General features: G+C 49.8%; 1 protein-coding gene across 1 annotated transcript in view; it reads right to left on the bottom strand.

Annotated features, from left to right (window-relative positions):
- LOC106750128 overlaps positions 1-14,612 on the bottom strand; it is a 48,758-nt gene extending 34,146 nt beyond the window's left edge. Inside the window, exons 1-18 of the mRNA XM_014630235.1 lie at positions 14,184-14,612; positions 12,669-13,054; positions 12,198-12,420; positions 11,828-12,115; positions 11,594-11,721; positions 11,353-11,525; positions 10,897-11,269; positions 10,209-10,668; positions 8,033-10,126; positions 5,809-5,950; positions 2,344-2,638; positions 1,637-1,817; positions 1,307-1,557; positions 1,072-1,216; positions 789-1,001; positions 528-710; positions 268-465; positions 51-187 (exon numbers count right to left, since the gene is read on the bottom strand). Of these exons, the coding sequence (XP_014485721.1) occupies positions 51-187; positions 268-465; positions 528-710; positions 789-1,001; positions 1,072-1,216; positions 1,307-1,557; positions 1,637-1,817; positions 2,344-2,638; positions 5,809-5,950; positions 8,033-10,126; positions 10,209-10,668; positions 10,897-11,269; positions 11,353-11,525; positions 11,594-11,721; positions 11,828-12,115; positions 12,198-12,420; positions 12,669-13,054; positions 14,184-14,265 (5,952 nt within the window). The 5' untranslated portion in view covers positions 14,266-14,612. The remainder of the gene's footprint in view (positions 1-50; positions 188-267; positions 466-527; positions 711-788; positions 1,002-1,071; positions 1,217-1,306; positions 1,558-1,636; positions 1,818-2,343; positions 2,639-5,808; positions 5,951-8,032; positions 10,127-10,208; positions 10,669-10,896; positions 11,270-11,352; positions 11,526-11,593; positions 11,722-11,827; positions 12,116-12,197; positions 12,421-12,668; positions 13,055-14,183) is intronic.
- Between the last annotated feature and the right edge of the window lie 1,496 nt (positions 14,613-16,108).

Raw genomic sequence — 16,108 nt, 5'->3', positions numbered from 1 at the left:
ACGTCATCGAGATACTCGCGTCGCAGTAAGCGTCTTTCACGAGCACTCACCTGATCGACGAATTCGAGCTTTCGCACTTCGAGATGGCACGTGCCCAGAGTCTCCTTCGCTAAACGATACTTGTCGTTTTCGTCCACCGCCGCATCGTCTCGGTACCAAGAGAGACTCGGTTCTGGCGCGACGCTCACTGAGAAAACGTATCGTTTCACAATGTTATTTCTATAAGCAAAAACGAACTTAATAACTTAAAGTTACAATTCCACACACCTTGTACTGTAAACTGAAAATCTTCGTTTATCCTGGCCTCGCAGCTTCTGAGTCCTTTGATGAACTTCGGCGGCTGATTGGTGCTCATCAGCTGGAAGCGTTCCTCTTCGTTCAGCTGATTCTGGATATCCTCGATAGTTAATTCGGCTGTGCTTTTGGCCTCGCCCATGCAGTTTCTCGCGATGCAGCAATAAGAACCTAAATGTCGGCTGATTAATGTGTGGAGGACAGAGACAAAAGTAAGTAATTATTTCACGCACCTAACGAATTAGTCCCGGTCAGCTGGTAGACGTCTCCCGGCTTGAGTTCTTGACCGTCCTTGAACCATCTCAGCAACGGCGTCGGGAAACCCACGACTTTGCATTCGAACGAGACCAGACCTTCTTCCGTCAGGACGGCCTTCAGATTCTCCATGAAGCGCGGCTTCCTATAGTTCCTTGGGACTTGCGGAAAATCATGCAAACGTTGATACGACGGCTGTGCTGATTTTTTAGCTTTTCGATGACGCTTTCGATACTCACTGGACATTGCCACGTAGCAGCTCGTGAATTGCTTCATGTTCTCCTCGCTGGTGGCGACGCACTTCCACTCACCCTCGTCCACGGCTTCCACCTGCTTTACCTCGATCGAGTACCCGCCGATACCGTCCTCCATCACGTGGTACTTCTCGCTCGGCTCGACGCGCCCTCCTTTGTTGTACCAGGAGATCGCCCGCGGCCATGGTGGTACTTGAACTGTTGGCAGACGTTCCATATGTGAGACACGTGAGTGAACAATTTCAAGATTGTTTTCTCATTGATCAACCTCGGCAAGATAACACGAGAGTGTCCCCGATGCGGCAGCATTCGTCTTGCAATATCTGTTTGAAGATCGGAAGTGGCCCGGACGGTGACAGAGCATCCGCCGGCTTCAGTGAACCTTCTCGACTTCCCCTTCCGACTACGTGAACCTGAAGAAATAGAATAACGGCATGTTTATATATCCCGTTCGGCAAAATATTTTTACCTGACTTTTATTTCAGTGTGGCGAACATATTCACCTTCGAGGAGGAATAAGCCGTTCCCATGCAGTTGACCGCCTCGCAGGTGTAAACCCCGAGAGACGTGGGATCGTCGGGATTGGCGGTGAGAGCGAAAACATCGCCAGCTTTGATTTCCTTGTTGTCTTTGAACCACCTCAACACTGGCGTGGGCACACCGACTACTTTGCATTCCAACGACACGGTGCCGGTCTCGGTGAGTAGCGCGCGGAGTTCTTCGATGAATTCCGGCTTCTTGTAAGCCTTGGGAACTGCAAGGATTTCACGAAAATCGCGCTTATATACGCGGGAAAATCGCGAGACGTCGGCAAAGCACGAGCGACGAATTACCAACGACTGTGAGAGTGGACGTGCACGAGGATCGCCCGCTGCGGTTCTCCGCCATGCAGGTCCAGCGTCCTTGATCCTCCACTGTGACGGGGACGACGTCGACGCAATGAAAATTGCCCTCGTGAACGAGGGAAAATCTCGGCCCCTCGTGGATGGCCGCGTCATTTTTATACCACGTTATCTGAAATCAGCCGATTTTTCATCATATTTTGCGAATTGAAAAAAGTCGCTCCGTTAACGGAACGTCGGAAGAGACACACGGGAAGGAATATCGGAGCATATAGTCTTTGGCATAGTATGCGGGCATGCGTAATAATAGTATTAATACGACGCACAAGAACGCGTAACGAGCTTCCTTTACTCTTCGCCGTCTTTCGCCGCGAGCTCGGGTCATGGACCTCCCGGTGCCTACTATCTCGGTTCGCCTTTCCCGTTTCGTCTGGGATAGAAGAACGGGGGAGAAATGCGGGACAATAAGTCACCGCCGGTACCATCAGAGTCCCATCTTCCGGGTTGATCGCGCGGTGCTTGGCGCGATATATTCCCCGTCTGTCTTAGGTGCGAACGTCTTAAGAGACGTCTCACCAGGACACGCGTCGCGGACTAAATACTTGCCAAATCTCTCTCTTTCTCTCGTCTTGTTAATACGCGCGTTACTTAGCGGAATTAATCGTTCGAGGAAGAAATTATTCGCGCTGCAGTCGTACCTTCGGAGTCGTCACGCTTCGGATTTCTACGAGAAATCTGGTGCGGGTGCCGACCTTCACCGCGAGGTCGCTCAATCTTCTCAAGAAGATCGGGGGGTCGCCCTCTTCGTAGCTCGTCTCGTCGATGCTCATGTGAATCTTCTTCGAAGCTCCTTTATCTTGCCCGAGTCTCGTCGCCACCAGCGAGTAGTAGCCCGCGTCGTTCTTCTGCGATTGTTTCAGAGCCAGTTGCACGACGTTGCCTCGCATCGACAATCGATAACGGTCCGATGAGATTGGCAATCCATCTCGTATTCTGCGAATTTGGCGAAACCGATCAATTCCGGGAGCGAAGCCGAAGAAAACGGGAAGGGAGAGCTCAAGTCAACGGGAGATGAATCGCAGCGTGATTTCGCAACGCGGAAACGTGACGCACACGAACGGATCGAAACGGATGAAACGGTTCAAGCAAAGCTGGGGTGGATCCATTAGGTGGATTCAAATGCTACGAGACCGGGCAGTTTAATTTACCGAACGCGGCCATTTGCGCTTCCCCTTGGGGTTATGGCTGGTGTCCAATCAGATCGGCCGCTACCCTCGAGAGTCTATTTACCGTTTTGTCTACTGACGTTCCGACTCACGCGATTCGGATCGTCCGGAAGATCGATTAAGATCACGTTACGCGAACTCGTACTTAAGTTGATTTCATTCAAGTCACACTGAGACTTTATATATATACATATGTTGAGAGAAAAATGGCCGCGTGTAGTTTCGATCGTTCTGTTAATCTCCCACACGTGTTACGTATCGTCGTATGTCGCAAGCCGCGAAACGACATCAGGCGCTATACGTAACGCCTGAAGTCCAATCTCAGAAGAGGGGAAGAGACGTGATTATGATTCCGCTTTGTCGACACTGTGTCACGACGGCAATCCGTTAACCGGCGATCACATTCTTCACGTCTACGTAAAAATATGTTACCGCCGGCCTGGCATATTTCGAGCAACAGAATGATCTAGAGTCTCCCAACGTGTCTCTTGGCATTGCTCTACTGCCCTATTTTTGTCATCTTTTTCGCGGCGTGACCGACTCGGAGTTAGAAGCGAGAAAAAAGCATATATACTACGGCTCGATCGCTTCGCGTTCACGAGGGACGGTGTTATCCACCGAAGAAACGACAGCAACATACGACTGCGAAATGTCGTGGAATATCAATTCGACCGCATCGCAGCTGACGAATATACCGACGCGGCATCGCGTACCTTTTCTTTTTTGTCACTTCACTTCTCTCACACCTATTATGCGACGACACATTCGTCAGATACGCGATTTAGTATACGTAATGTTAAAAATAATGATTACTTTTCCACGAGAAGCTCCATCACTATTCCGATGATTCAACGCTAATCGGGCCCATCGGCGCAGTCGATACGTTGATCGGAAGAAACGTGAAGAAATGTAAAAGCGTGGTAATGAAGGTGATAATAAATTGATATCGAGAATCAAAGACATTTCTAGTTTTACCACCCTACCGATATTCCGATCCTTCGGAGGAGGATCCAGTGACGGCCTTCTTTTTACCATTAGTGCATTTGCAGCAATCGCTTCCCATGGCGTTGGATCGGCGACGAAGAGGAAGACGCGCTCCGTCGCTCTACGTCAGCGTACACCAGCGATGAGGTAATTGCCATAAAAAACTAACGTCCCGGCAAACGCGCGAGATCCATCTTTAGACATTCTTGAATAAAATGCGATTTCGTCCCTGTACTTTTCACGCGGGAGTTATCGACGATCCTCCAGTCTTCGCGGTACTCATCCGAATCTTTGTTCGTGACACCGCGGGCATCGCGTGAGCGACAGGATTAGCAAGATACACACATCGATTCGCGATCGACAATTTTGGCAGCGCGTTTGCGCTTTGCAAGCACGTTTCATTAAGGCATCGGTATGCGCATCTTATATTTATCGGAGACATCGACGCGTCAGCCCGTGTTTGTCAAACTGCGTCACGACGATCAAGACGACTCGGCTTGCCGATAACGCCCGAGCTTTGCTCTTCTTCCCTCGTTTCTCCACGACGCCATGATCTTTACTTGAAAAGATCGTACTCATCAGCCGTTCCGAAGAGAGACTTTTTGACTTAAAGCCAGAATCTGCGGTAGCGAAGCGATTTCGTTTCCGATCGATCTGATCCTCGAGCGTTCGAGAACGCTCGGAGGAAGCTCGACGAGGAGGTGATCCCGAGGAACGGAAGCAACCCGCTTTCACGAGACTTTACGCGCGGGAAAGGGCCGCGATATCGATACACTGAAATCGAACGGAATCGAACCCTTTATTAGGGGTTCGTCGGTCGTCGCGACGCTCTCCCAGCGTCAGACTGATAGGGAGACGCCAACGTCAGGTCGTCCCCTCCCAATTTTCCACCTCCATCATCAGTTTCGTGTATAGTTTCAAGGAACTGTAAGCAACGGACTATTTCATAGAGAAGCTGGCTAGAGCCAACCGAGGAGTAGCCGGACCGGCATGGGCGCCTCTCTCGTTTTTTCGCGAAAATCCCGCGCGTCGGAATTAGCTTACGTAAAGCGACGTAAGCGCGAGTGGGGACGAGCACGAGGCGCGAAGAGTTTGAAATCTTCGTAATTCACTCGTATATCGCCATCGCGCCGTCGTGACGTTTGCTCGGGCCGCAGCGGAGATTGAAATATCCCGGGGCTGCGGAAGTTTGACGCATATCTTCGGCGCCGAGCGCCGAGAGGTGGAAATGCAATTCGATGGTTATCTCGGTATGCAAGCGTCGGACGAATATCTTCATCTCGTGCACCGTGTCAAGTGTGTGTTGGACGGAACATGTCCGCACGGCTGTTAATCTGTCGGCCGTTGAAAATTACGTCGCATCACGAGAAATGTCGAAGATTCTCGAATGATTTTGAAGATCGCAGCTCGATGAGCTTCGTCTTTCTTAAACGTCGAGTCGCTAAATGACGATAGAAATCGTCATCAAAGTTTATCTGGCGGTTTTTTTCTCTTACTTTAAGTACAAGGCTGGGATCCTTGCTGCTCTCGAAATAGATTCGAAATGTGATACGCATTTCGGAATCAAGGATTATCGATGGCTGTTAGACCGATGTCAGATCAGAATCATTGCGCGATATCGCCGATTTTCCCCGAGAGATCGAATGTGCACAGAGCTCCTGGCATTGGCAGAATATCACGATATATATGCAAGAATACCGAGCGAAATTACACGCGACAAGTGTAATTCGGTTCCCCGAAATTAAGTGCGCGACAGTGCCGAAAATAACTTGCGTTTGATCCTTGGCACGTTCCAAGGTCCTACTTAAAATTAAGGCCAATGTTTGCGAATGAACGATAACGCGCGCAAATTGCACGGACATTGTCTTCGGATCGCGTTACGCGGAGGCAGGTGTTGTACACAGGCGAACCCATGTTAATCGTCTCGCTCGCATTGCGGTGTATCGAACTCACAGCTCGAATCGTAGGTCATCATAATGATCGGATGGAGCCAGCTTCAGCTCAGCGACGATGTCCTCGCCCACGTATCCTTGAACCGACACGATCTGCTCCTCTTCGATCCATTCTGGCGGTCCTTTACTCCTCGACGCATAATCTGCAAATATATGCATTGCACCGTTAAAATATTTAAACAGCAGATATCAGGAACGCGGGAGAGAACGTTTCTTCTTGATAACACAAACGTCGTTCTCTTCGGAGTTCTCACGTATCGAAGGAACGCTCTTTATCGATCCGCGATGTTGGTAGGAAATTTACTGTTGAGGAGAGAGCTACCTGCTATTTCGAGACTCACGTGCTCTGCAAAATGGCTACGGGACTGGCGTACATACATGCAAAATTGTAGCACAGATATAGACGGCTATAGGGAATGCGTGTGAGGTGAGACCACTCAAGGAAAATCAAACATAGCCAATCTCTCGGTCTTTACGATCGTGTCATCCTCCGTTGCCTCGCCTCTCACGTAAATCTCGCGACGTAAAGCGCGCTCGCGAAATCCCGATCGGATGCACCCACGCACAGAGATTGCACCATTAACATAAATAAATATTTTCACGTTTATCTGACAAAAATTTTGGCAAATAACTCTGTCGATATTTACGTTGAATCGCGGCGTCGATTCTACGAAGAGATCAATTACGAGCTCATTAAGTGTATTTTAAACCGCACCGCCGATCGTGCGCTTTATATCAGCCGTAAAATACCGCGAGATCTCTCTCTCTCTCTCCCTCCTGAGAATCTAAGGCGTTTTCGCGTCGATACCGAATTAACAACGCCTATTAACAACGAAACTTGACCGGTTGTTCTCCAATAAATTGTACGCTCACACATGTATATATAAATAGTAACGCACGCTTTGCGTGGCGAATTAAATTTCGACGGCGAATGTTCAATGAGCGTGCCGCGCACTGCGTCGTCGCGACTCACTTACATCTTTTTTTATCTTAACTCTCCTCGCTAATAAATTTCCATGCCAAGTCGCTGTTTACCGTTTGCGTTCTAACGCGCGCCCACACGCGTCCGAGACAAATAGAGAGCAGCTCGTTCGCATTGACAACAGATTTGAGGACGGTATCGCATCCCTCGCTCGTACGATTGACAGGCCGTCTTTTCCCCACCGGCGATCGCGCGTGTGATCGATGAAATTTCGATTTCGCATGCGTCCGATGATCTCACGTACCGGCGCCGCGCCGATCGAAAGCCCCGGTTTCGTCGGTGCGCCGGTTACACTGGCGTGCACGCTACGTGGGTCTTACCTGTTAAGGTCATCTCGTCAGATGATACGAAGAACGTTCCCACGGTGCATTGACATCACTCGCCAAGGATCGATACGTGCGTACGCGTGAATTACTCAAGAAGAGCTGCACCGTCTACCGCCACCACCATCCGCCAACTTGTTCCTGTCCTGACCCTATATTGATACAGCACACCCTACGCTACGACGTCTGACGGCAGGAGGCCCTGCTCCGTTCTAAAATCGTCCCGACTCTCGGCTTCGTCGTTTTAACGAAAGAAGCACATGCGCCGTTCGGGGATCTACGTACCCTCTTTTCCACGTTGTCTCCTCGCCGCTGATGTAACCGCCAGCGGCGGCGTTCCTATTTTCACGGTTCTCCTTTTGCCGTTCGGCGCGCGAAACTGAAATGTCGTTTTGCCCTCGTACGTGCGCGCGCCCGGGTATTTGCGGCTCGCACGGGATTTCAGGTGGACTTAGAGGTAGATACGGGAGGTTTCGTGAAAGACGAAGAGAAGGAAAAAAGAAGAAGTATCTATTGTGCAGCTCGTCTCTTCGGCTTGGGACGTTTGTCTGCGCGGGTGACGGCGCGAAATCCACCCCGTCGTAGAAATAACGTACTTGTTTCGGTGGAAACATGTATACGATTTATTCATTAAGGATGGCGAGGACTTAACGTTTATTATAAATAAAGCGATTAACAATAACGGTTTTGAAGGCTTGGTCGAGAATGTCGTATAATAAATATGCTTGCGTTTCAATACATTATACATATCGTGTTTAAGCGTATGATATACTATTCGCCTCCGGCGATCGTTTAGCGTGTTTCGATTAAATGAGCAGGACATGGAAGGTATGGGCGAAGCAGCAGCCATCCCTGAGCTGCATCGGCCCCGAGTCAGGGTTTCTTCGTGGACCGCCGCCACCAGCGGCGCGGTATCCAGCTGTGCACCTCCTCCTGGACTCTTCGGTACAGAAGAAGCGCGATGAACGGTATGGCGAAGGTCTCCTTCTTGAAGAAGTACACGTACATCGCCGCCATCAGCAGCGTCAAGTCGGTCACGTAGCTCACCGTCGACCTGACCTTCTTCTTAGCTTCCAAGACCAACTTCTCGCCGTCTGTTCGGTCAGGAGTGCGTTCCTCCTCGGCGTTCTGCTTGGCGACTTCGGATTCTCTCCTCACCGCTCGGTACTTGTTACTCTCGAGCGCTTTCTGAAGTTTCTCGACCTTCGACTCCACCGTCTTTCCGAGGCGTTCCTTAGAATTCGATCTCGACGAGGAGCGTGAGGAAGGTCTGGAGGGTACCTTGGACCTGCGTGTACCCTGCTCCAGCGATCTTTCGCCGATAACGTGGGACTCGTCGTTTCTCGACCGCTTGCTCCTGTCCTGAGAAGGCGTGCGATTCCGCGTTTTCGAAGACGACCTCGAAGAGGAGCCTCTCGCTCGTTCCACCGGCAGGTCTCTTTTCCTCGCGGCTGGGGATTGGTCCCTGGAGCTCGGTTTGCTCCCCCTCGCGGGAGTCGTGCCTCTGGAATCGGAGCTCCCTTTTCGGGAAGCTGTCGTTTGGTTGATCTTCTTTGGGGGCTCATTCTTGCTCTTGACACTCGATCTCGACGCATCGTCCTGCTCCTGTTTCTTCGTCGTCGTCGGCTTCGATGCGAGTTTCTCTTGTATTCTGTGCTTCTGATCCTGATCCTCGGAAAAGGAGGACCTTCGGGAGCTGGCCGCGCTATCGTAACCCCTCGAGTGACTCGAATGCTCCCGTACTATCTCGGTGTATTGATTCACGACCGCCATTCTAGCCTCCGCCTCGGCCGCCTCCTCCTCGGACGTCATGGATCGCATTTTCGATAGTATCCTGCGACTCTTCGCCGCTTCCGCCGCCGACACGATGCTGTCCGTGTCGGATTCCGACATCGTGGGCGTCTTTAGGATCTCGGACATCTTTGGGAGGTCCGGAAGTTCCTCTTGGGTATTAAAACCTTGGGTATTGTCCTCAACATCTTCTTCTTGATGATACTGCTGCGGCAATATCTTTCTAATCGGTTTCTCCGGAGGAATCGACCTGTCGTCCTGCACATTCGATTCCTCCCTGGGCTTCTTCAGGATCGACTTAGGCACTACGGTGCTCGGCGAGACGGCGGTGATCATTCTGATGGCCGGAGAAGGCGAAATCTCCAAGGTCGGTATTCTATCGTACGGTGTCAACGGTATTTCCGGCTCGACGTGCGGAATCGGCCTTCCACGGGGATGGTAAGTGTCCTCCTCGTCAATGATCGACCTCGACAGGATCCTCGATTTCAGTGACCTCAAGTCCTCACTGTCCGCGCTGCTGATCTCTCCCGACGACTCCTCGGAAGTCTCCACACTGTAAGTCCCCTCCATCTTCTCTTCCTTCGTCGCCGCTCCATTCATCGCGGCTGCGGCCGTGGTGGTCTCCTCGTCGTCGGTCGTCTGCATTGATTTTTCCGACTGCACCTCCTCCAGCAATGGCAAGTTCGTCTCGTGCCATCTACGCAGGCGTTCCACGGAGTCTTCGTCATTGCTCCTCCTCCACGGACTCATCACCGTCGTATCGGACGGGAGGTTCGGGTCCGACCTGGCCTCGACGTCCGACAGCAGAACCGGTGAAAGAATCTTCATCGTCTTGCGGCTCGAGTCGGCTTGTCCTTCGCTCGATCTTCGGCGATTCTTCTTCGCTTGCCACGAAGCGATCAGATTCTGCGTGGTGAGGCCGGAATTGGACAGGCGTCTTCGAAGCGACGTCAGCTGAGCGTTCTCGGCGTCCGCCAGTTCGCCGGTCTGCCTCTCGAGCTGCGTCTTCCGTTTCGCGTCTTCGGACGCTTCTTCGGCGGCGACCGCGCGATAGAAGCGTTCCATGGCTCGCTCGTGAAGTAGCTCGGTGGAGCTGACCGCTTCTCGCATCACCTCCACCACCTGGTGCTGTTCGCTGAATAATTCCGGCAGAGACAATGATATTGGCGGAGCTATCAGGTCGTCCTCGTCTTCCATCAACTCGGTGATATTCTGTTCGCCGTCTGAAAGAAAGATTACAGGGTCGAAGTAAGGCTGAGGCAACAAATCGGGCGGGAAGAAGCGAGATTTCTCATTCGCGCTTACTCATGTCTCTTCCTATTCGGATTTCGTTCGTTATGTCGATCACGTCTTTCTCTTGCGTCTCGTCCTCCGGATACAGGACTAGCATGAACTCCGAGCTGCCGTGCAACGCGTTCTCGTCGTGTTCGTTCATCATATGCATAGACTGCGGGTTACTCGGTAAGGACACCGTGGATTCGTTTGCTACAGCCGCCTGTCTCTTCAGGATTGAGTTCGTGGACGGCAGAAAATGTTGGCTGGTCGAGATACGGTCTTCGTCTCTCGGGTACTCTTGAGTTCTCGATACCGATAGCGGGGAGAGGCTTCTTCTTTCTCTCACGGCCGCCGAACGCGTCTGGAGATCCTTTCCGGCGACCGCAGGAGTGACCGTCACGGCTGCGACTGGTTTCGGCGACATCGTCCTTTCTCTCCTTGCAACGATATCTGGCTGCGTTCGAGAGAACGAAGCATTCGTTTGTTCTTTCTAAATTAGAATGAAATAATAATAATTATTATTATTAAAGGAGCACCTTTTTGTACACATAATTAAATATCGTAGATAGACAGATAATGAATTAGTATATAAGTGATGATGGCAATATAATGAATTATTAATATTGCGGTTCAAAATATATATAAAAAGAAAATGATTTCGTTTGTTCCTCTTACTTTCTTACTTACTAAATTTCGTAGAAACTTATTGACTTCTCACCTTGTCTTTCGCTTCTGCCGCGGAATTAGATCGATTTGCGTGAGTTCTAGAAGAAACTTCTGATCTCGCGTGATCTCTCGATCTGGCCGGAGGAATCGGAGGTTGCAGGTCTTCTTTTTCTAGAGTATCCGGCGCGAATGTCACCCTACTATCGGCTCTGGACGGTCGTTCCGGCGGAGTGACCAGTCGTTGCGTGGACGCCGATCGATCGTTGTATCCAAAGCGGCCACTTTCGTCGTCTCGCGTCCCCGCTTCCTCCCTCGTTAAACTTCTGGTTCTTTGTGTGTTGAAACTTACTTCTCGCTTCTCGCCACGGGATCTGCTGATTTCGCGATGACTCTGCGACTTTTCGCTCAATGACGGAGACGTGATGCTGCAAGACGCGACGCTGTCAGTTTATTCGTCGCGCGAAAGAAAGCACGAGAGGTGAGAAATGTGAAATGTTCGTCAAGGTACTTTCGTTTGAGGTCTGGAATGAAGATAACGTCGCTCTCTTCGCTGGGATCGCTGACTCCGTAAGGGTTCTCCGCTTTCACGCGAAACTTGTACTCGGAGCCCTCGATCAGTTCCGTTAACGTCGCCGAGGTGCGCCTGCTCGTGGTCGCTTTGAGCCACACCTCCCAGCCGATCTGAAGCGATCGTCGTCGAGGAAATTCAAACGCTACTCGAGAGAATCGTCTTTTCTGTTATTACGTACCCTGTAATACTCGACAATGTAAGTCCCGATTTTACAGCCGCCGTCGTCCTCCGGCTCTTTCCACGATAACGACACCGATCTACCCAAGGTCATCGCGACCGACACTTTGCCGGGGGCAGCGGGTCGATCTGTGGATGAAGAGACTACTGATAACGCGAGAAACACTTTGAATTTTAAACTGTAAAACAGGCCGACATGATAATGTTCTCGTCAAAATAACATGTTTTCCACGACCTGTCACTGTGACGAGGAAAGACGCTGCGTCCTCGCCCAGTCTGTTCGTTGCCTTGACTGAGTATTCTCCCCGATCGCCTCGTTTGGCGTCCGGTATCTTCAGAACCGACTCGCCGTCCATCGTCTCAAAGACGTGCCTAGCATCCTTCGATATCAACTCGCCGTCGTGGTACCAGGTGATCACAGGCGATGGTCGGCCCGCTAAGGATACCTTCAGTCTGATCGTCTCGTCTTGCTCGAAAAGCAGACCATCCTCGTATTGACGAGGCAACCGTATCCGCGGTGGAGCTGAACGCATCAATGACAGGATCAATAATCGACCATTACGAGGGATTTCGTTGACACACTTAGTCGTTAACGTCAAACTAACCTTCGAGAATTAATTTAGCTCTGGTGGAAATATGACCCGCTCTGTTGGTGGCGGTACACTTGATCTCGCCCTCGTCGTTGAGGGCGGTCTGATGAATTAAAAGCACGCTCTTTCCGTTGTCCGTGAGAATCCTGGTGCGTCTACTGCTGAAGATTTCGAAGCCATCCTTGAACCACGAGATCTTCGGTAACGGAATACCGATGAATTGTACGACGAACTCGGCCTGCGTTGAGAGAGTCTCATAAACACTTCCGGGGATTTTATTTCACTCTCAATATCGAGAGAATATCTATACGTATATGACAATATTAATCTATTTTCGTTAAATTAGGTCTAACGTCCTTCAAAAATCGTCCAAATTTTCTTGACTTTCTGTTCCTACTTAAATAAATGGATAATCATGATAATAATAGCAATAATTCCCTGAGATTTGATTCATTTCACCGAATTTTCGGCGTTTAACAAGCTTACCTGTTCGTTCTCGAGGGCGACCGTGTCCTTAAGTTCAAGATCGAAACGGGGTGGGCAGGCGGCGATGGTGGCCCTTTGCAAGGTGACTGTGAGAGGCTCGGAGACCTCGCTCGGCCGCGAAAGCCCGACAGCGTTTTGCGCTCTGACGCGGAATTGATAACGCCATCCCGGCTCGAGACCGCTCAGAGTCAGCTCCGGAAAGGTGCAAAGGCCGGAGCTGCTTCGTAACCAGTGAGGAGAGCCCAGTCGTCGATGTTCGACCAAGTAGCCAACGATCGCCGAGCCACCGTTACTTGGCGATCTGTCCCATCGTATCGCCACAATGTCCGGCTGCGCGTCGTCCGTGCCCGATATCAAAATCGGTTTGCCTGGTGGTGCCGGAAGACCTGAAGGACGGTCGAGCTTTCGAATAGACATTCACACGGTAAAAAGCTCAGTTATTGATGAAAACAAGAAGTAACCTCCGTTAACGCGACTGAGAACGCGTGAACATGTCGGCTACTTTAAACGTTGAGACAACCGAGAGCAATTGACCGAGTAGAAACTTCCTGCAGGAATCTTTCATTTGGTTCCCCAGTCAACGGAAAATTTAATTACATCAACGAAATGGTATTTTCCTTCTTCAAGCTTACAGCTTGCGGATTAACACGTTCGGTAGCGCGCGTTATACACGCGTGACTCGCCGATCCTCACGAGGGCTCGACGTCACGTGTGCGCGAAAATTTGCAAGAGAGTATGTAGTTGCTGTGTATTGATGTTCATGAAAATATTTGACTCGGAACAGGTGACACGCCGCTAATGTCATGAAGAGCGCTTGAACGATGCTCGCGCGTGTATATAGAGCAGATAATTTTCAACATCGGTACGTAAGTGGCGCTCCCAAAATAAAAGCGTAGCATTTGGCGGCACGGTGGTGCGTTCGGCTCGCCGTTTACAGGTCTACGGGTTGAACATTCGGTATATACTGTTGCTTCGCAGCTACTCTTTTTCCCGACACGCATTGACGCTGCATTGGTCATCATAAGTGGGCATCGTGTGATATAAGAATTTTCGTGTGCTTGATCCACGAGGCTGAATCAAGACGCGATTCGAGAAGCGTTCTCTCAAACTAAACAGATCGGTAGTTAGTAGCTGTCTAATTTTAGATGTCATCCCGCTGTCGGCACCACCTAATCGAACGCGGCTCAATAACTCGTTCAATTTTTTTTTACATTTTTGCTATCGCACGATTGTTCGGATAGCTGTGACGACAAACATTGGACGACTATGTTCCAGAAAACGGACAAAAGCGACAATGCTCCAGAAGTAAATAGAACGTAAATGAAAAAGTGTGATCGTGCGAATAATTTCAGAATTTATTAGAGTTTATGTAGACATCGAACTAAAGACTAAAATATGAAATAATGGCATTTACGTATCATCTCGTTCTCGATACAGGTCGAGGCGAAATCAATACAAGTAAATCGATCTCAAAGAATCGCGAAAGTACATGATGATAACAATGCACCGATCTACCTGGACCATCCCATCGCGCCTTTTTCGAGCTGGTGGCGACGGTGATGTTCCTTGAGTAATCTTTCGTGGTGGCGTTGCCCATTATCGTGCCTCCTCTTCCTCCTCCTCGTCGAGCCTGGCTCGACGATCACTCCGCCCCTGGCCAGTTTTCCGTTCGTTCCCGCACGTCGAAGTGACAAAAGTCTCACATTGACAGTACTATCCGAAGGATGATCGAAGAGCGAAACGATGCTGATCTTCAATGATGACCAACTTGGGTGAAAGAGGGGGAGCGAGAGGGAAGAAGCCACAGGGGAGACGAGAAAGAGAAAAAGAGTGAGACTAAAGGGGGGAAAAGAAGAGAGACGGGGAGTGAAAGAGAGAAAGAGACAGCGAGTGTGCTCGATATAGCGCGAGGCTCGGTGCAGCACTGGCGAACTTCTTCGTGGTCGACGACTGTAGCGACGCCAAGTCTCTTCAGGTTCTCTCGACGTCTATCTTTGACCCACTGGTGTGTTCCTACTCTTTACCTATATTCTCCTCTTCCGATATACTCCATTGAATATTTTCCGATCAATGTGTGTATCGATGCAAATCGATACGGAATGAGTTGCAAAAAATTATGGTGAATGATCAACGAATTGATTGAGCGCAGGCTTGGTTCAGCAGGAAACATCATGCGATGTCTAATATGTGAGATATCCGAATGTCGTATCGCGATTTGCATTTGAATGTCGCTTATAGCTTTTGTGCGGGCACGCGTGCCGATCTCCGTGCCTTTCGTAATCGCGTCTCAGAATGGAACCACGTGGTACGATGTACCGATACTCGTAAGCTCGCGCGCAGAAAGCGGTACTGTCATCCGGTCGTCTTTCACTGTAAAATGCAAATACTTGTTCTTCCACCTAGCTTCGCCGATCTTGCTTGTAACGTGCCTAGATAATTGAGCGATTTCATGTAAAATCTGTTTTGCTTGTCCTATCGGCCTTTCTTATCGAGGTCGATCAAAGGACTTTCACGAAGAAGTGCAATGTAACGTTGTGAAATCATACCGCAATTTTTCACAGACTCCTGTTTTCTCGCATTAGCACGGCCAATCTCGGGAGCGATTCGTTCTCTCTGTGTTCCTCGCAATTTCGTATATTATGATACATGTGGAGTATCTAGGCCACCGATACCTGTACTCCTCGATTTCCTTGTAAAAATATTGCCCCCCGGCTGAGGCAACACATTCATTGGGTCTTAATATTTCTCGTGATTAAAAGCTTTCAAGATCGTTATCTCCGGTAAACACCAACTAACAAGTAACATTATGAGAATGTAACTGTTATTATTATTATTCATTTCATTAACGGGAGATTATTCCTTTAGTACATAATGTTGAAAAATAAATTACGAGAGCAAGAAATATACAAATGTATAAATTACAAGAACGCAAAGAAACAAAAATATACATACAACGCATGTTATATTGCACTTAGGTTATTAAGTAAGAAATTGTAGCATTGATGTAATGTTAGTTAGTGTTTACTCTGAGTAGCCTTTATCTCGTTAATCCCGATATTTGAATTCACATTAAATAACTTGAGCTACCCGTGATTTTGCCATCCGCGTATTATCCGCGCAATCATGATCGATACCAGCGAGATATCGCCGGTGCCTTCAGTATAATCCCCGATTAGTGTCACTCCCTACCTGAAACACTTCCGCACACCTCTGCCGCCGTGCGAGATAAGGAGTAGAAAAAAATGCGGTTCTCCAAAGAGACCGAGAGAGAGAGAGACGAGGGGAAAGGAGGAGACGTGCGTAAGGAGGGGGAACACACGGTTAATCGGTGCCAAAGTACCGTTGTATCTGAATGAACCAGAGATGGCTTTCGGTTTTCCTGCAGCCTCCGTCGCAGCTGCAGGCAGCAGCGATCTCGTCGCTGCACCTATCGCGCGTTG

The sequence above is a fragment of the Dinoponera quadriceps genome, unplaced genomic scaffold, assembly GCF_001313825.1.
Source record: "Dinoponera quadriceps isolate SergipeBrazil2010 unplaced genomic scaffold, ASM131382v1 scaffold4585, whole genome shotgun sequence".
Classification (NCBI taxonomy): Eukaryota; Metazoa; Arthropoda; class Insecta; order Hymenoptera; family Formicidae; genus Dinoponera; species Dinoponera quadriceps.
The sequence above is the reverse complement of the archived record's forward strand: the minus strand, read 5'-3'. Positions and strand labels throughout refer to the sequence as shown.